Source organism: Thamnophis sirtalis, unplaced genomic scaffold (assembly GCF_051295495.1).
Source record: "Thamnophis sirtalis isolate CommonGarterSnake01/CBP01778 unplaced genomic scaffold, rThaSir2_p1.2 scaffold_10, whole genome shotgun sequence".
NCBI classification, from domain to species: Eukaryota; Metazoa; Chordata; class Lepidosauria; order Squamata; family Natricidae; genus Thamnophis; species Thamnophis sirtalis.
Window position 1 is genome coordinate 70,405,744 of NW_028261390.1, and position 19,284 is coordinate 70,425,027.

At 49.5% G+C, this 19,284-nt stretch overlaps 1 protein-coding gene across 1 annotated transcript in view; it reads right to left on the reverse strand.

Moving 5' to 3' along the window:
* The window catches only part of BEND4 (BEN domain containing 4), a 36,302-nt gene extending 26,908 nt beyond the window's left edge, over positions 1-9,394 (reverse strand). Inside the window, exon 1 of the mRNA XM_087723806.1 lies at positions 8,872-9,394. Coding sequence (XP_087579932.1) covers positions 8,872-9,394 — 523 coding nt within the window. The remainder of the gene's footprint in view (positions 1-8,871) is intronic.
* Between the last annotated feature and the right edge of the window lie 9,890 nt (positions 9,395-19,284).

The following is a 19,284-nucleotide window of genomic DNA, read 5'->3' on the forward strand; positions in this document are numbered from 1 at the left end:
AGTCCAAGCTGGGCTGTTTTCTCGGACCCTTCGTTGATAAAATGGTGTGTGTGTGTGTGTGTGTGTGTGTGTGTGTGTGTGCAGTGATTTGTGGTGGCAAACAAAGACAGCCATGCCTGCCTAGCGCATATTATAACAGGCCTCCTTTCAGCTGGGCTCGACAGAAAGTAATTAGAATGCTTTTAATGTCCAGAAGAAGGATTCTGATAGGCTGTCACAGATGTGCAGATTTATGAATATTTATACGGTGGTTTATAGCTGACACTTTTATCAGTTGAGGAAGATAAAATATCTGCCTGACTCAAAAGCCTGACAGTCAGGTTAATAAAATCTCATTAAAGAGAATGACCTATGCAATTATATAGGATTTATTGTAATTCATTTTTGATTGTAGCCTGCTTAAAGATGCAATTTCCAATTTCCTGGTGCCAAATTTAGGCTTGCATATCAAAACTACGTGAGCTCCAACACCGATCCGAGGGTGGGGAAGGGAAAGAAGAAAGGGAGAAAAAGAGAACGGGGCTTTTCACATTTCTGATGATTCCCTCCGAAAAGAAGGAGCTGTTTTGATTATCTCGCAGGGCAATTAAGTCCCTCAAGGCTCAAAAGACATTTATTGAGGCATTAAAGATACCAAAATTGATGTGCAGAGTTATGCTTGGGGATTTTTCTTCATTATTATTATTATTATTATTATTATTATTATTATTATTATTGTACAATTGTATCACAGCGGCCAGTTATTATTATTATTATTATTATTATTATTATTATTATTATTATTATTATTATTATTAAATCTTTGGTGAGATTCACAGCCTTTGGGGCTGGTTGGTAGCTCAACAGCTCGAGTCCTAACCAAGGACCTAGGAACCGTTAAGGGAACGTCGGAGGATATAAGCTGTTCCAAGTAGGGTGGTTTTTTGTAGAATCAGAATGTTCGATAAATTTAAAATTTCCAAATAGCGAGGTAGCCCTTTAGGTATTGCTCCAAGGGCTCCAATTATAATCAGGACAACACACAATTTCTTTTTCCACAGTCGCTCAACCTCAATTTGCAAGTCCCGGTATTTTGTGATTTTTTTTCTTGCTGCTTATCTTCAATCCGTGCATCTCCAGGTACTGCAATGTCAATGAACCATACTTTTTTCTTTTCAACTATTGTTATGTCAGGTGTGTTGTGGGCCAAGTGCCTGTCAGTCCTGGATTCCGAAGTCCCACAAGATCTTGACTTTCTCATTCTCTAAAACCTTCTCAACCTGATGTTCCCAGTGGTTTTTGCTGTACTCCAATCCAAACTTTTGGCACAATTTCCAGTGAATGATCTTAGCAACGCGGTGTTGTAGGTAGTCAGTTTGCGAAATTTTGCTGCACCCACTGATCAAGTAGTCGACTGTCTCGTCTTTCTCATTGCAGAGGCGACATTTGCTGTTGGTGGGAACATGTTGAATTTTTGCCTTCATGCAGTTTGTAGCTTTGTTCTTGAGCTGCCAAAATAAAGCCTTCTGTTTCTTTTTTCAGTGCTCCTGATCTTAACCAGTTCCAAGTTAGCTTTTGGCCAGCTTTGCCTTCAATACTTTTCAAGTATTGGCTATGCATAGCTTTGATTTTTCCGATTTTCAGCTCGCTTCTCAATTACTTCTTTCTTACATTCAGCTTTTGACTTAGTTGTCTTTAAAAGGCCTCCTTTATTTACTTCCTTAATCACTGGTTCTTCACTTTTCTGGATGTAATCATTCAAGCTGTGTTTTTCTTCTTCCACAGTCTGTTTTACTTGTAGGAATCCTCGACCATCCTCTGCTCTTGGTAGATATAATCGGTCAACATCACTTTTAGGGTGCAAAGCATGATTCATTGTCATAAGCTTCCTTGTTTTTCTGTCCAAATTGTCCAACTCCATCTGAGTCCAGTCAATTATTCCTGCAGAGTATCGAATCACAGGTATAGCCCAGGTATTTATGGCTTTTATGATGTTTCCTCCACTCAATTTGGACTATTATTATTGTTGTTGTTGTTGTTGTTGTTATTAATTTAAAGTTTGTTTTCTGCCATTGTGCTGAATGAGATTCTCTCTACATCATGGAAGAAAGTCCCTGGGTCCCTGGAAAGAGAGGTGCCATTTCTCAGCTGACGGGAAAATCAGCTTCATGCTCTCTTCCAAATGGTTGGGTTGCAGAAGAGGAGAGGAAGAGCAATAATCTAAAGAAGGCAGGGGAGGAAGAAGAAGAAGAAGAAGAAGAAGAAGAAGAAGAAGAAGAAGAAGAAGAAGAAGAAGAAGAAGAAGAAGAAGGGGAAGTACTGAAGGAGGAGGAGGACAAGGAAGAGGAGGAGGAGGAGAAGAAGAAGGACAAGGAAGAAGAAGATGAAAAAGGAAGAGCAGGGGGAAAATAAGGAGGAGGAGGAGAATAAGAAGAGGAGGAAGAAGAAGAACAGAACAAGAAGGAGGAGAACAATAAGAAGAAGAAGATGAAAAAGAAGGAGGAGGAGGAAAGGAAGGTAAAGGTAAAGGTTCCCGTCGCAGATATGTACCAGTCGTTCCCAACTCTAGGGGGCGGTGCTCATCTCCATTTCAAAGCCCAAGAGCCAGCACTGTCCGAAGACGTCTCCGGGGTCATGTGGCCAGCATGACTCAACACCAAAGGCACCTGGAACGCTGTTCCCTTCCCACCAAAGGTGGTTCCTATTTTTCTACTTGCATTTTTTACATGCTTTCGAACTGCTAGGTTGGCAGAAGCTGGGGCAAGTCACGGGAACTCACTCCGTTACGCGGCGCTAGGGATTCAAACTTCCAACCTTTCTGATCGACAAGCTCAGCGTCTTAGCCACTGAACCACCACATTCCTATCTCTTCTATAGACGACTCTGTCATATTTCTCATCTTTAGGAAGTCTTCCCTCGTTTATCCATGTCTGTTTCTATCTTCTATCACTGAGCCGCCTCCTCCCTTTTGTGAGTTGTAGAGGAAGCTTTATTTAAATTCAACAGATACTCCAACGAGGAGATTGGAATGTTAATAGCAGAGGGATTATGCGTCTTGTGTTTTCTCTAGATGCCTCCTACGACAATGATGGGGAAGGGCTCCTCTTTCATGGTATGAAGGAAGGTCCTTCTCCAGATGGACAGAATGTCTTGTCCTCAAAAGATGACCAGGGGTGGTGGCATCACCCAAATGATGACCAAGTTGGTGGCATCACCCAAACTCCTGGGCTAAGAAGGGTAGGATTCTACCAGTTCGGACCGGTTCGGGCAAGCCGGGAGCTCCAACGATCAAGTGCGCCCGCCTGCCCGCCCTTGCGCTGTTCTGACCTATATCTTCTTAGCTGAGTCGCACGGTAGAGCGGATTGCCCCAACTCAACTGTTTTTCTCCCCAGCACGTTAAATCTTCCTTCTCTGTTGTAGGCAAGTTTGAAGATGTAGAGACTCCATCTGGACGGCCAAGTGTAGAGAGACAAAATTGGACACATTGTATCTGAGCTGCAAAGCCCCAGTTGACCATTAGATGGCAGCAGAAGGAGAGACCCATCTCTCCCCAATGCTTTGCTGCCATCTAGTGGTCACCTAGAGAAGATTCCTCTGGCGAAGAACTGAAGCCGACTCAACTCAGCCATGGCTATGGCTGCTCCATCACCAGGGAAGGGATGCTCACCACTGTCGTGCAATTCCGTCAGGGCTGGATCAGACCCGGGTTCAGGTTCCTCCTCAACCGTAAAAGCTCACCGGAGGATTTTCTTCCTTGCCATTTTGCCTCCGCCCAAACGAATCAAGGGTGCTTTTTCAAGAGGCAGCTGGGTTCTCTTGATTTTCTTTGAAGCTGAAGAAGCTTCTTGGATGGAAAGCAAAATGTCTTCACAAGAAAGCCAACTAAAAGTTCAGTTGCCTCTTGGAAAAAAAAAACACTTTTGGGATGGCCTGGATGACTGAGAATCTCTGCAGACTTTTGCCCAATCTACTTCCACAAAGAATTTTGCTTTAAAAAAATTGTTTTACAAGTTTTTATTCGGAAACATTAAAAATGTTGGACATTGTGCGAATGTTTCTGGCATAGTCATTTCCATGGAGTTTTTTTTTGAATCTTACAACAATAGCAGTTTGTGTCCACTACATAGGTATGTATAGTCAATCAAATTACCTACTCACTAATCCCTTTCACATTATAGTTACTATCAGTACATATCAGGGGTGGGTTCCTGCCAGTTCTAACATCTTCTATACAAGCGGTTCTACAAATCTACCGTGCCGTTTAGAACCGGTTCCAGCTCCCTCCCCCCGCCCGTCCGCACATCATCAAGATGAAGAGCGAGAGGAGGAATTCTGGGAGTTGAAGTCCAAAAGTCTTAAAGCTGTCAAGTTTGAACACCCCTGGGGTTTTTTTTCCTAAAGGGTTAGGGGTGCCAGGGTCTTGTAACTTGACAGCTTTAAGACTTGCACACTTCAATGCCAGAATTCCTGAGCCAACATGACTGGAGGAGGAATTCTGGGAGTTGAAGTCCACAAGTCTTAAAGCTGTCAAGTTTGAACACCCCTGGGATTCTTTTTCTAAAGGGTTAGGGGTGCGAGGGTCTTGTAACTTGACAGCTTTAAGACTTGCGTGCTTCAAATGCCAGAGTTTCTGAGCCAACATTTTGGTTGCTAAGCAAGAGTGTTGTTAAGTGATTTCACAAGTTGGCCATGCCCACCCAGTCACATGGCCGGCAAGCCACTCCCACAAAGCAGGCCACACCTACATAAGAGGTTCTAAAAAAAATTGAAACCCACCACTGGTACATATACGCATCCAATTCCTACCTATCGTACAATATTAATACCATATTTTCCAATTCTTAACTTATCTGTGTTTTTCTGTCCCAACTTCCCCCCCTCATTTCTCACCATCGGTATCATTTGTCCCAGATTTCGTAGTATTCCGTCTCACGCTTGTGTATGATCCCTAGAGTCAGCCTGCCCATTTCTGCACATGTTAGTATCTTCTTTGTTATTTCTTGTTCCAGGGGAATCTCCGGTTTTGTGCAAAGACCAATCTTTCTGCCGCTAAGATATGCAACATTAAATATAATCCACCTTTGCTATGTTTTTCTTTTGTAATCCCTAATGGAAATATCTTCGGCCTCAACTCTATCCTTCGATTTAACATCTCTTCCAAGGACTTTTTTGTCTGGTGCCAAAAGGGCCTAGTTTTCGAGCACTCCCACCACATATGGCGAAAGGTTCCTAGCACAGCATCGCATTTCCAACATCGTGGCGATAGGTTTTTATTGATTTTGGCTAATCGTGTGGGTGGGATGTGCCGCCTACAGAACATCTTCTATACATTTTCTTTATACGGGGTGGCTAGGGTTAACTTTCTTTTTTTTAAAAAAAAAATTTTTTAAAAAAAAGATTTTATTGGTAAAAAGAAAATACAACATCCATAACTTGTAAAAAACAATACAACTACATTTCGAGATATTCCCATACTATCGAATCATTATAAACATCAAAGGTTAGGTATCTTATTCCTTCCCTCCCTCTTCTCTTCCCTCCTTTCTTCTTTTCCATACCCTTTTCTTCCCTCCCCCCTTACTTCCTTCTCCCCTGCCTTCCCTCCTTTCTTTTCTCCTTTCCTCCTTTCCTTCCCCCTCCTTTCCCTCCCTCGATCCCCCCCTCCTTCACACATACCTTCCCTCCTTCCCTTCCTCTTTCCCTCCTCCTTTCTTTTCTCTTAACCTCCCTCCTTTCCTCCCTCCTTCCTTCCTTCCTTTCAACACTCCTTCTCTCTTTCTTTCCCTCCCTCTTTCCCTCTTTACTACCCTCTCTTCTTCCCTCCCTCCTTCCTCCCCCAGTTTCTTCTCTTTCTTTCTTCTCTAGGGTTAACTTTCTATTTCACCAAGAATTTTTATTGCAGGGGGCAAAAAAAAATTGGGAAGGAAGCTGCTGTTAACAAAGGAAGATCAGCCTCTTGACTTAAGGTCAATTCCAGAGATGTTATGCCAACTGTTTGACTTATGGGTGGAATGGATTTTTATACCGTTGCCTTTTTCCAAGAGTGAGCAAGCACCCAAACTGTGGGTTGTTGGGTCCTGCTAAGGTCATCCCAGTTGAGTGTAGAACCTTGGATCTCCTAAAGCAACGGTCAACAACGGGAGGTCCGTGAGAACATTTTGGTGGTCTGCAGAAAAATTATTTGCATTTTTTATATGGCACTAAATTAGGGGTCCTCAAAACTACGGGACGGATATGTGCAATGAATGCTTGTGTTGCTGCAGAGAGTCTCCCCCTTCGGGGTCTGTTTGTGTGGGTCAGAGGGGGGCAGAAATTCTGACTTGGGGTCTGCTTCTGCCTCCTGGTGGGGGGCTTTGGGCGAAGGCTGGAGGGAAGTATGGCTGGTGGGGAAGAGCCGAAGAGCCTCGTTCCAGTGGGACTGTTATCATGGCCTGGAACTGGCTGACCATCTCAGCCCGCTGAGCCTCCAGGTGTTGGCACCTGGCCTTGCACTCCCGCAGGTCTTCCCTCTGCTTGGAAAGCCTATGCTCCTAGTCCTCAGTGAGGTGCTTCTGCTGAGCCTCCTTCTCAGTCAGATCCAATTTGAGCTGTTTTGCCAACTCTTTCTCCTGGTGGCTGCTTAGCTCCAGCAACTGCTTCCTGTTGGGGCCCTAAGGAGCCCGGGGTGGGCAAGCGAGGAGTGGCTGGCAGGGGAGGGGCGAGTAGAGGCTGGTGAGGCACCCGTCAACGTGAGTGACACTGAGTTGGCCACGCCCACCCAGCCACATGCCCACTTAGCCACGCCCACCCATGTAGTCATTAGGCAGATCATATTAGTGGTCTGTGGGATTTAAAATTATGGCTTTTTAGTGGTCCCTGAGGTCTGAAAGGTTGGGGACCCCTGTCCTAAAGGGAGAAGAGATCAAGGCTAATTTGGCTTAGACAATTGATGTCGGCCAACGGGGCATGCAGGCTGACGAATTCTGGAAGTTGCAGTCCATACTTCTTGAGGTTCGCTGAGGTTGACAATTCCTGCTCTACAGGACGGGCTAAAAGAGAAGAAGAAGAAGAAGGCCTACCAGAAGATCTGAAGATCTTCAGGAAGACTTCGAAGCCCCACCGTGACTTCACGCAGATGAAGGGCATCTCAAGCAAGCCTTTCATTCCAAGCAGAATAGAGCTGGAAGGGACCTTGGAGGCCATCTAGTCCAACCTGCCCCTTCCCCCCCCCCCCCGTTCAAGCAGGAGACCCTTAACCGTTTCAATCAATCATTCAATCACGAAATCACTCAAACAATCAGAACAGGGCTGGAAGGGGCCTTGGAGGTCTTCTAGTCCACCCTGCGCCTCAAGTAGGAGACCCTTAACCATTTCATTCAATCAATCACAGAATCAATCAATCAATCAATCAATCAATCAATTAGACCAGAGCTCAGGAAGCTCAAATTGCCCAAGGAGCTACTGATTCTGTTCTACAGAGGGATGATTGAGTCTCTCATCTGCACCTCCATAACTGTCTGGTTTGGCTCTGCAACCCAACAAGACAGAGAAAGACTTCAGAGGATAATCAGAACTGCAGAAAAAACAATGGCTGCCAACTGGCCTTCCATTGAGGACCTGCACACTGCATGAGTCAAAAAGAGGGCTGTGAAAATATCTACAGACCCCTCACATCCTGGACATCAATTGTTTCAACTCCTACCCTCAAAACGACGTTATAGAGCACTGCGCACCAGAACAACTAGACACAAGGACAGATTTTCCCCTGAATGCCATCTCTCTGCTAAACAAATAATTCCCTCACCACTGACAAACCATTCACTAAGGCTGCATTACTATTACTATTAATCTTCTCACCATTCCTACTATCCATCTCCTCCCACTTATGACTGCAGGACTGGAACTTTGTTGCTTGTATCCTTATGATTTATATTGATTGTTTCCTGATTGCTTATTTGGACCCTCTGACTATCCTTAAGAGTTCTACCTTATGATTCTTGACGAATGTATCTTGTCTCTTTATGTACACTGAGAGTTTATGCACCAAGGACAAATTCCTTGTGTGTCCAAACACAGTTGGCCAATAAAGAATTCTATTCTACTCTCCTCTACTCCACTCTAATTCTCTTCTCTTCTCTTCCCTTCCCTTCCTTATTCTTCTATTCTATTCTATTCCTCCTTTTCTCTTCTCTTCTCTTCCCTTCCTTTCCTTATTATTCTATTCTATTCTATTCTATTCCATTCCATTCCATTCCTCCTCTCCTCTCCTCTCCTCTTCTCTTCCCTTCTCTTGCCTTCCCTTCCCTTCCTTTCCTTATTCTTCTATTCTATTCCATTCCATTCCTCCTCTTCTCTTCTCTTCCCTTCCGCTATTCTATTCCATATTGTATTATTCTATTCTATTCTATTCTATTCCATTCTATTCCATATTGTATTATTCTATTCTATTCTATTATTCTATTCTATTCTACTCCATATTGTATTATTCTATTCCATTCAAGGGACCTTAGAGATCTTCTAGTCCAGCCCTCTCTACTCAAGCAGGAGATTCCCAGGGGAGATGCCCTTTGAATGTTCTGAAGCAGCCCCCCGAACGAAACCAGGAATCCAACTGGCCACCACAGCGAGGTCTCCTACACCCCCAAATCATTTCCCCCCCACTCCACCCCATCCTCACCCAGTGGCTATTCTGGGACGGGGAAACTTTGCAGGACTGGCCAGCCTTATTCTGCCACACACACCCGAGGCCCTCTGCACAAGCTCAGACGCCCTTTCCCGGCTTCCCTCTTGGTCGGGAAAAGGAGCCCCGTCACCTCTAAGAGTACCCGAGAGCGAGGGTCTCGTCTTCGGCCCGACAGAAAGCCCACAACACCCCCGGACCGAGTCCGACGCCGCGGAGCGCCCGTTCCTACCTGCGCTCAGCTCCAGAGGCCCTTCGCCGGTGCTGCTGGTGGGCGCCCCCTGGTGGTGATGGTGGTGGTGATGGTGGTGATGCTGGCCGTACCTGGCCGAGGAGGAAGAGGAGGAGGAGGAGGAGGAAGAGGAAGAAGAGGAGGAGGAGGCAGCCGGCGGCGCCTGGGCTCCCAAACTCCGCGCCTGGGCTCCGTGGGCAGCGCGGAAGGGGGCAGGAGCCGGGTAGGGCAGGGGGGGCTCCCCCAGGGCCGAGGAAGAGGAGGCGACGGCGGGCAGGGGCTGCGGTTGGAAGTGCCCGACGGCGCCCCGCACCTGCGGGATTTCCACCATGGTGGGCCGCTCGTAGCGCTTGCTCAGCGCCGGCCGACGCCCCCCGGGGAAGGTTTTCAGCGCGCTGTAGGGGCTGCGCTGCTGCGGGGGTTGAGGCTGCTGCTGCTGCTGCGGCGGGGGGGCCTTGTAGACCTTGGCCCCCCCGCAGGACCCTTCCTCCACCGCCGCCTGCATGGCCTCCTCGCTCAGCATCCCGCAAGCGCTGCGCTTTGGGTCCCCCCCTCTCTCCGTCTGTCTCCGCGGCTCGGGGCGGGATAGTGGCACCGAGTCCCACTCCCCACTCCGCCCGCGCCCCCCCCCGCGCGGGCGCTGGGGGGAGGCGGGCTCCTGATTGACAGGCCGCCTGGCCAATGCCTGGAGGGAGAAGGGCGGGAGAGAGCAAGCCGGGAGACCCCCCGCCCCTCCCCACCCATCCACCCACTTACCCAGCCCCCTCGCTCAGCCCAGCGGACCAGGGGGGCGGAGGGCGACGCGGAGTGAGCCACAGGCTGGAGGGGAGGGGGGTTTCTAGCCAGGGGAGGGAGGGGAGGCCAGGAGGGGGGAGAGTCAAGCTCTCTGGAGCCCCCGCGGGCATGCCCCTCTACCCCAGGCGGTGATGCCCGCGCTCAGAAGGATGCCCGGGCACCTTTACGCGCAAGGAAAGGCCCCCCCTCCCCATTTCCCCGCAGGCTGTTAAGGGGGAAATGCAGACCCCCCTTCCCTTTCGGAGGCGCCCCCCCTCTACCACCCCTTCTCTGAGCGATCCTACGCTCCCCTCTCGGGGAGGGGGGGACTGGAGCCGCCGGAGGGTCGCGCGCTCAACTTCGCGCGGCGCTTTTGTCTTTGGCGGTGACCGTTGCGCCCATCATAACAGCCGGTGGGAGTGGGGTGGGGGCCTGGGGAGGAAGGAAAGAAAGTCGGTGGGGGCAGCGAATCCCCTCCCCACCCCGACTCCAGCCTCCTTCGCTCTCCCCCCCCCTCTCCAAGCCCCTTGCAACCCCCCTGCTCTCCTTGCCCTTCCCCTCTCCGCCCCACTTCTCGCCTCGCCTCTCCCCTCGTCCTCCCCCCCACTCTCTAAAAAAAGCCGGGGGTCTCAGGGTCGCTTCCCTTCCCCTTTGCCTGACATTCCCCCCCCCCCCGGGGAAATCGAGAGGGGTGGGTCAACAGAAGTCCCGATCCGTTTCCGCGCAAGGTAGCCAGATCCGTTGAATAACCAAAAGAAATAAAGAAATCACGTAGAAAGAAGAAGCCACGAATCTCCCGTGGGAATTGGGCTAAATGTCCACGGGAGATTCGTGGCTTCTTCTTTCTACGTGATTGGCAAAGGAAATGAAGGAAAGGGACACACACGCGCGCGCACACACACACACACACACACACACTCAACCAGGAGCGGGGAGACACGCGCGTCTCTTCCAGCCGCTTCCCACGGCTTGGGGGACGCGGCTTCCCAAACTCTGGTCAATCAGCCGGACACACGTGGCTGGTCAACCGGCCGCCTTGCCGTGGAAGAGCCCGGAGAGGAGGGGGCGCGGCTGAGAAGGAGGGAGGGAGAGAGAGAGAGACAGAGAGAGAGAGACAGAAACAGAGAGAGAGACAGAGACACACACACTCTGACACAGATTATGTGACCGCGTAGGGTGGTGAAACGTCTGCAAAGGGAAAGCAGCCGGCTCGGAGAGCGCCCCGGAGCGCCCCTCGCTTCAAGCAACCCCCCCGAGACCTGCGAAGACGCCCCCCCCCACTCCCTTCTATTCAGACTCTTCCCGGAGGGGTTGGCAGGAGCGCCTCGCCTCCCGGTTCCCCCCTTCCCTTCTCCGGGAGACGCTTCTCAGATTCCCCGGAAAGCTTTCCGCTGTCTCCCACCGCCCCCCCCCCGCTCCGAATCCGATGCCCCCGCGGCTTTTATTTAATTTAGAACCTAAGCTGTGCCCTGTTGGAGGGGACTCCGGCCCCTCCCTCCCCCCTCTGTCTGTCTGTCTCTCTCTCTCTGTCTGCCTCTGTGTGTCTGTCTCTGTCTCTCTATCTTCCTCCCCTCTCTGTGTCTGTCTCCCTCCCCCCTCTGTCTGTCTCTCTCTCTCTCTGTCTGTCTGTCTGTCTCTGTGTGTCTGTCTCTGTCTCTATCTTCCTCCCCCCTCTGTGTCTGTCTCCCTCCCCCCTCTGTCTGTCTGTCTCTGTGTGTATGTGTGTGTCTGTCTGTCTTTCTCTCTGTGTGTATGTCTCTCTCTCTCTGTCTCCCTCCCCATCTCTGTCTGTCTGTCTAACTGTCTCTCTCTCTCTCTCTCTGTGCATTTCTGTCTGTCTCCCTCCCCCGCTGTCTGTCTGTCTGTCTGTCTGTGTCTGTGTCTTTCTCTCTCTGTGTGTCTTTCTGTTTCTGTCTGTCTCTCTGTCCGTCTCTCTCTGCCTCTCTTTCCCTTTCTCTCACTATCTCTCTATGGAAGATAGACAGACAGATAGCTGATAGACAGATAGCTGTGTGGGGCGTTAGCAGGAGAGACCAAGAGATGAGTGAGCCAGGGGGGCAGGGAGGGAGGGAGGCAGGGAGGAAGGGAAGGACACAGTCACAGCCTCCCCCTCCCCCCCTCCCTCCCTCATCTATCTGTCTGCCTCCCTGGCTGTCATCTACCTGTCTATCTATCATCTATCATTTTTCTCTCCCCTTTTCTCTCTCACTCTCACCATCTCTCTCTAACTCTATTGATCTCTCAGTCCCTTCCTCATCTATCTATCTATCTAACATCTATCGATCTCTCTCCTCTTCTCTCTCTCTCTCTATTGATCTCTTTCTCTCTCTCCCCCTCTATTAGATCTATCCATCCATCTATCTACCCATCTCTCTATCTACCCATCCATCCATCCATTCTATATCTCATTTGTTAAATATATATGCTGCCCATCTCATTCTGAAGGGACTGACAAAGCTTGTAAAAACAAAGCTAGAAACGTTAAATTCAAAACGAAAAGAAATCGAATAAGTTTAAGAAAGCAGAAACTGCTCCGGGGTGGAGGTGGGATCTTCTTCTTCCGAGTCCACAACCCCCCCCTCCCAACATGGAACCCACTTCCCACAGGATCCAAGCAATGTCAGTAGCTTGCCAGGGGCATTGCCATCAAGGCTAATGCGGGATCCCCAGCTCTTCCACAAATTGATCCAATCGGAAGCAATCAGCTATAAGATGAGGCTCATCCGGACTGTGATTTGCAGCGACATCACTCAGTTCCCTGAGCAGTGGAAGGATGGAGGCGCAGGAGAAATTCTGGAAGTGTAAAGTTGTTGTTAGTTGCAAAGTCATGTCCGACCCATCGCGACCCCATGGAGAATGTTCCTCCAGGCCTTCCTGGAGCTGGCAGCAGATCCGGACAGTGAGAAGGTTGGGGAAGAAGATGGGCCAGTCCTGGAGTCTGGGGAAGGCTCTAATAAGGGCTCTGTGTCGGAGGCAGAGAGCGGGGGCCAGGGCCACATGCCAGTTATCAGCTGCCTTCGGAGTCAGACGTCAGTGAGGCAGAAGAACAGCGGGAGCCTCTTCCCAGTGTGCGCATGCGCAGAGCTGCCAGAAGGCAAGAACAACTAAGAAAACAGGGTCGACTCGGGAGTAAGGCTTGGAGATGATTGGCCCCTCCCATAAGACATAAAAGAGGAGCGAAAGGGAAGTGAGCTTTTGCAGGGAGCAATAAGTTCATGCTGGTCGGTTCAAGCTTTGAAAAGTTCTGTTGGACTCTGTGCTAAGTTTGGCCTTGCTCTGCATTTGGCAATTAGGCCTCTGGCAGGATTCCAAGGGAGATAAGGTGGGTCTTTATCGACATCCCCCTGAAAGACGGTGGCAACTCAAGCAGACATCTGTCGGAATCTTCACAGACTCTTTGTGAAGCCGTGCGGACTGCGAATGACCATAATTTCCAGCCGTATAAATGAAAGAGAGTTTTGGGGGACTAAGATTGTGATTTATGCTTCCTCGGGAAGCCTCGGACAGAACAATTAGCCCACAATACTGCATTCTACCCACTTCTCTCTGGCACTGATGCTGTTACCTCGTAACAATTGATTAATAGAAAGTCTGCAAGAAAACAATCGAGAGTCGATATTTTAATCCCAAACTGCAAATATTTGACGGGAGTTAATTATGCACTACACCAGCCTGGTGTCGCCCCCCTCCCCAGTGGATCAAGAATTCAATTTCCAGAATTTCCAGCTTTTTGAAAGATCCCATAATTTTTTTTGGGGGGGGGGGGAAGCCCGCTGGCACTGTGTCAGATTAAAATGAGGAGCGAGTTCTGATGTGCTCTCGACGCATCATTTACCAGGAAGCTGAATCACAGTTACTCTTGTTGGGAGACCATGATTTCATAGCAAAAACCGTGCTTGTCGGGACTGACATCACACAGGCAGGAATGGTCCGCTCCTACTTACCATTCAGGAACCCGGCGGCTCAGTGGCTAAGACTCTGAGCTTGTTGATCAGAAAGGTTGGCCGTTTGGCGGTTCGAATCCCTAGCGCCGCCTAACGGAGTGAGCTCCCGTGACTTGGCCCAGCTCCTGCCAACCTAGCAGTTCGAAAGCACGTAAAAAAATGCAAGTAGAAAAATAGGAACCACCTTTAGTGGGAAGGAAACAGCGTTCCGTGCTCCTTCGGCATTGAGTCATGCCGGCCACATGACCACGGAGACGTCTTCGGACAGCGCTGGCTCTTCGGCTTTGAAACAGAGAGGAGCACCGCCCTCTAGAGTCGGGAACGACTAACACATATATGCAAGGGGAGCCTTTACCTTTACCTTACTCACCAATCAGTGTGAATTCCCAGCCAGCTTGCTCCAATGCAAATAGCGGAACATTATTTATTCGCATGTCTCATTAAACATGCAATTCTCCATTAACTTTGTTGCAAAAGGGGACCGTATGGCCAGGGGAACGTCATAAATATGAGTCAATTTGCCAAGCGTCCGGATTTTTGTTTCACATGACTGTGGGGGATGCTGTAACAGTCGTAAGCAGCATCCCCGTTCCTATTTTTTCCAGCCCCAACTATGTCAGCCTGGGGGCTGCCTGTTTGCCGCCAGTTGGAAGCTCTTCCTTTGGGTCGATCGGGGACTGTGATGTCCCTGCGACAGGCAAGGTCTTGTCTTCCCAGTCACCGTCTCTTCGGGACGGTTTAGGTCCTGCCGGACCGTCCAGGGGCAAAAGTGTCATTGGCGGATTCGAATTGTTGAGTCCGCACGATGTAACGTTGCGACGTTGGCTCCTCCTCCCCTGTGTGATGACACTTTAAACGGCTACTAAACAAACTGTTGGGAGTCAAGTTTGGTCTGGTAATGAAAGGTTTGGAAACCAAGCCACACGCTCGGAGAAGGAACCTCCGCCCTCAACCTCCACCTGAGCTACAGATTGTTCTGACCCAGCTCCCTGAACACGAGAAACCCTCTGTATTTCAATCGATGATTCTTTTTATTAGGAGCGCCGGCAGCCCCGGCAAAAAGTTTCTCTCTCACCGGAGGCTAACAAGTCCATCCGGCAGAGAGATGAATAATTGTCTGCCACATCTATTCATCTCCGCCCCCTGCCTTTCATCCCCAGAGCTAGGGTGGAGCTTCGCTAGCAGTGGTGGCTCTTCCGGCCCAAGGACTGGCCCATAGATTTCCATTGCTCTCCTCTCCTCTGCCACATCTATTCATCTCTGCCCCCTGCCTTTGATCCCCAGAGCTACAGTGGGGCTTTGCTAGCAGCGGTGGCTCTTCCATCCCAAGGACCGGCCCATAGATTTCCACTGCTCTCCTCTCCTCTGCCACATCTATTCATCTCCGCCCCCTGCCTTTGATCCCCAGAGCTAGGGTGGGGCTTTGCTAGCAGCGGTGGCTGTTCCATCCCAAGGACTGGCCCATAGATTTCCAATGCTCTCCTCTCCTCTGCCACATCTATTCATCTCCGCCCCCTGCCTTTGATCCCCAGAGCTAGGGTGGGGCTTCGCTAGCAGCAGTGGCTCTTCCATCCCAAGGACCGGCCCATAGATTTCCACTGCTCTCCTCTCCTCTGTTTTCTGCACATTCACACGTCAGGAACTGGACCGATCTGTTCCTCCTCTTCCTCATCAGCTACGTCCAAGCCTGGGGACTGTTGACACTCTATCTGAGGGATGACAGACAGCCCAGGCTCCACATCCCTCCCTCCCTCCTTCTCTCTCTCTCTTTCTCTCTCTCTCTCTCTCTGCCAGCTCCATTCCCACTTCCCCCTCGGAGCTCTCAGGTTGCCTCAGTGCTCACCCTGACTCCTCCTCCCCTCCTCCTCCTCCTCTTCCTCTTCCTCCTCCTTCTCCTCCTCCTCTTCTTCCTCTTCCTCCTCCTCCTCCTCCTCTTCCTCCTCCTCCTCCTCTTCTTCCTCCTCTTCCTCCTCCTCCTCCTTCTCCTCCTCCTTTTCCTCCTCTTCCTCCTCCTCTTCCTCCTCCTCCTCTTCTTCCTCCTCTTCCTCCTCCTCTTCTTCTCCTCCTCCCTCCTTCTCCTCTTCCTCCTCCTCTTCCTCCTCCTCCTCCTCTTCCTCCTCCTCTTCCTCTTCCTCCTCCTCTTCCTCCTCCTCCTCCTCGTCCTCGTCCCCTCCTCTTCCTCCTCCTCTTCCTCCTCCTCTTCCTCCTCCTCTTCCTCTTCCTCCTCCTCTTTCTCCTCCTCCTCCTCCTCCTCTGATTTTGTTGCTGGAGGGGCCATCGGCCAACAGTCCACAGCACAGATATCCGCCCTTATTCCAAAGTATATCCTGCCTTCTTTCTAGACAACATTGTGATGTCATGAACAGAATTGAAGAAGATTGAAAAAATACTCCGTCTAGACGTCGACGATCAATCACGGAAGGTCTCAGTGCCTGAACATGCAATGCATGAAGAACAAAGCAAAGCAATTTATCTCAATCTTGCATGCAATGGTTAACTCCGCTCCCACATCGGCCTCGGCTGCAACGGAGCAACAGAGCCCAGCACTCAGAGATTACGTTTGGCCCTTGCTCTCGCACTCAAGACAAATGCAAGCTCTCAAGTGTGGACAGCATAGAGGGTTCTAATGAGAGTCTTCTAATAGAGAGAAAGAGAAGGAGAGTGGGTAGGAAGAGGAAGAGAGAGAGAGAGCAGGAGTAGGGAAGAGGTAAGGGAAGAAGGAAGGAGAAAGGAGGAAGGAAGTAGCGAAGGGAGGGAAGAAGTAAGAGGTAAGGAGAGGCGGGTGGAAGGAAGAGAAAGAGAAGGAGAGATAGAAGGAAGGAAGAGGAAGAGTGGCGGAGAAGCAAGGGAAGAAGGAAGGGTAAGGAGAGGAGGGTGGAAGGGAGAGAAAGAGAAGGAGAGTGGGTAGGAAGAGGAAGAGAGAGAGAGCAGGAGTAGGGAAGAGGTAAGGAAGAAGGAAGGAGAAAGAGAGGAGGAAGGAAGTAGCGAAGGGAAGGAAGAAGTAAGGGTAAGGAGAGGAGGGTGGAAGGGAGAGGAAAGAGAAGGAGAGATAGTAGAAAGGGAACAGGAAGAGTGGAGGAGAAGCAAGGGAAGAAGTAAGAGGTAAGGAGAGGAGGGTGGAAGGGAGAGAAAGAGAAGGAGAGAGGGCAGGAAGGGAAGAGGAAGAGTGGAGGAGAAGCAAGGGAAGAAGTAAGAGGTAAGGAGAGGAGGGTGGAAGGGAGAGAAAGAGAAGGAGAGAGGGCAGGAAGGGAAGAGGAAGAGTGGAGGAGAAGCAAGGGAAGAAGTAAGAGGTAAGGAGAGGAGGGTGGAAGGGAGAGAAAGAGAAGGAGAGATAGTAGGAAGGGAAGAGGAAGAGTGGAGGAGAAGCAAGGGAAGAAGTAAGAAGTAAGGAGAGGCGGGTGGAAGGGAGAGAAAGAGAAGGAGAGATAGTAGGAAGGGAAGAGGAAGAGTGGAGGAGAAGCAAGGGAAGAAGTAAGAGGTAAGGAGAGGAGGGTGGAAGGGAGAGAAAGAGAAGGAGAGATAGTAGGAAGGGAAGAGGAAGAGTGGAGGAGAAGCAAGGGAAGAAGTAAGAAGTAAGGAGAGGCGGGTGGAAGGGAGAGAAAGAGAAGGAGAGATAGTAGGAAGGGAAGAGGAAGAGTGGAGGAGAAGCAAGGGAAGAAGTAAGAGGTAAGGAGAGGAGGGTGGAAGGGAGAGAAGAGAAGGAGAGAGGGCAGGAAGAGGAAGAGAGAGGGTAGGAGTAGGGGAGAGGTAAGGGAAGAAGGAAGGGGAAGGAGAGGAGGAAGGAAGGAAGGAGAGAAGGAAAGGAGGGAGAAAAGAAAGGGAAAATAAGGCAGTGTACAACAGGGATGGTAAACAAAGCAACCCAAACTGTATATTATAACCTTTTAAATGGAATAACAAAAGTATAAGAATGGCAAAGAAAAAGAATAACTATGTGAATGTATACCTATAACTCCAGAGGCACGTGATCAAAATCCAGGCGCTTGGCAGAGGAATCACAGTTGTAAAACGGAGCAAAATTCCCTTAACCAAGTCTCGCTTAGCTGCAGAAGTGTTGAGCTCAGTCACAGTTGTAACTCAAGGACTCCCTGTCATGTAATTTCGAACCTTCGCTAAACAGCTGGCTGGTAAAGTCCAGGTTGTTGCACTGAACGGACTCAAACCTGCAGAATTCCAGCGTGGGTTTGATTTGCTACCTGGAAATAAAAGCGCAAGAGTTTCCATACCTTCACAATGGGATCCTTTAAAATATTCAACTTCTCCTTCACTCCTGCCGTCAAAACCATTACATCTCCTTGCTTGCCTTTCGAACGGCAGGATTTAAAAATATTTCATTCCATCCTTCCTCGGTTCTCCAGGAAGCACATGCCTCTCTTCTTCCTATTCGATCATCATCCTCTTTTAACGACCCCATAATCCCTTCCTTGTGGGGTGGAATCTGAATGGAGCTGTTTACTGGCCAGATGCCCTACCTGTCGCCAGTGCGGAGTGTCAGGCCTGCAGCCATATCTTCTTGTGGATCTCAGGCCTGCCACACTTTCTATTCTTCTGCTATGCATTTTCTATGGTGGGAAAATGGGAGAGGGGATTGTACGGAGTTAGATGATATGTAGCCAAAACAAAATTCCTTTCTAGAAGCCCAAGGTCATGTTTTGTCTCTGCACCTGACCGGAACTGGATGGGTGGAAGCTACCAGCATGGCAGTGAGGGATTGGACCATGGGATGGACTTGTGGGTGTGGGGGGCAAGATCTTGAACTTTCAACTGGGTGGGGAAAACCGAGAAGCTTTGAGATTCAGGTTTTCCCAGATGTGCCAACATGGCTCTTTTAAATAAATTGCAACTTTGAGGAATCCTTTGCCTCGGATTCTGATTTAATTTTGGATGCTATTTGGAACCCTGACATGGAGTTTTGTACAGCTGATATATTCTTATTGTGCCCGGAGAGAGTAATATTTGCCTCTATCTAGGATCAAACTCACAACCTCGATCCACACCTCTAGGCCACTGCTCTACTCCTTCCTCCTATTCGAGCCTTCAAAAAAAAAAAAGATTCCACTTTTTCTCCTTTTGTTATTGTTCCTTATTTTGTTTTACGCTCTTCCGTGGGTTCCATTTGTTCCCCTGTTTTGCTAAATTGCCCACGAATTCAAGCCGAGGATGAATTATGTTTATTTACCAATATGTGGCAGCTTTTCACAACTGACAACCCCGCAGTAATTTAAAAGGAAGATAAAAACCTGACGTTCTTCGAAATCATTATGAAATATGAGGCGGGAGGTGCCAATAATCCCTCCACAAAGCCGCTTTCCTTCCCGTAAAAAAAGTACACCGGATACAATCTTTATGAGGAAATTAAGAAAGAAATGAAATGTGTGACTTCGCTAAGCGTGCAATACAGCTGGAAAACACACAAATGCTGTTGCCATCCTTTTAACAATAACTACAAAGTCAGGGTGCAGACCAGGGGTGAAATCCAGCAGGTTCTGACAGGTTCTGGAGAACCGGTAGCGGAAATTTTGAGTAGTTCGGAGAACCGGCAAATACCACCTCTGGCTGGCCCCGCCCCCATCTATTCTTTGCCTTTCAAGTCCCAGCTCCTCAGGAGGGAATGGGGATTTTGCAGTATTCTTCCCCTGGAGTGGGGAGGGAATGGGGATTTTGCAGTATCCTTCCCCTGGAGTGGGGAGGGAAT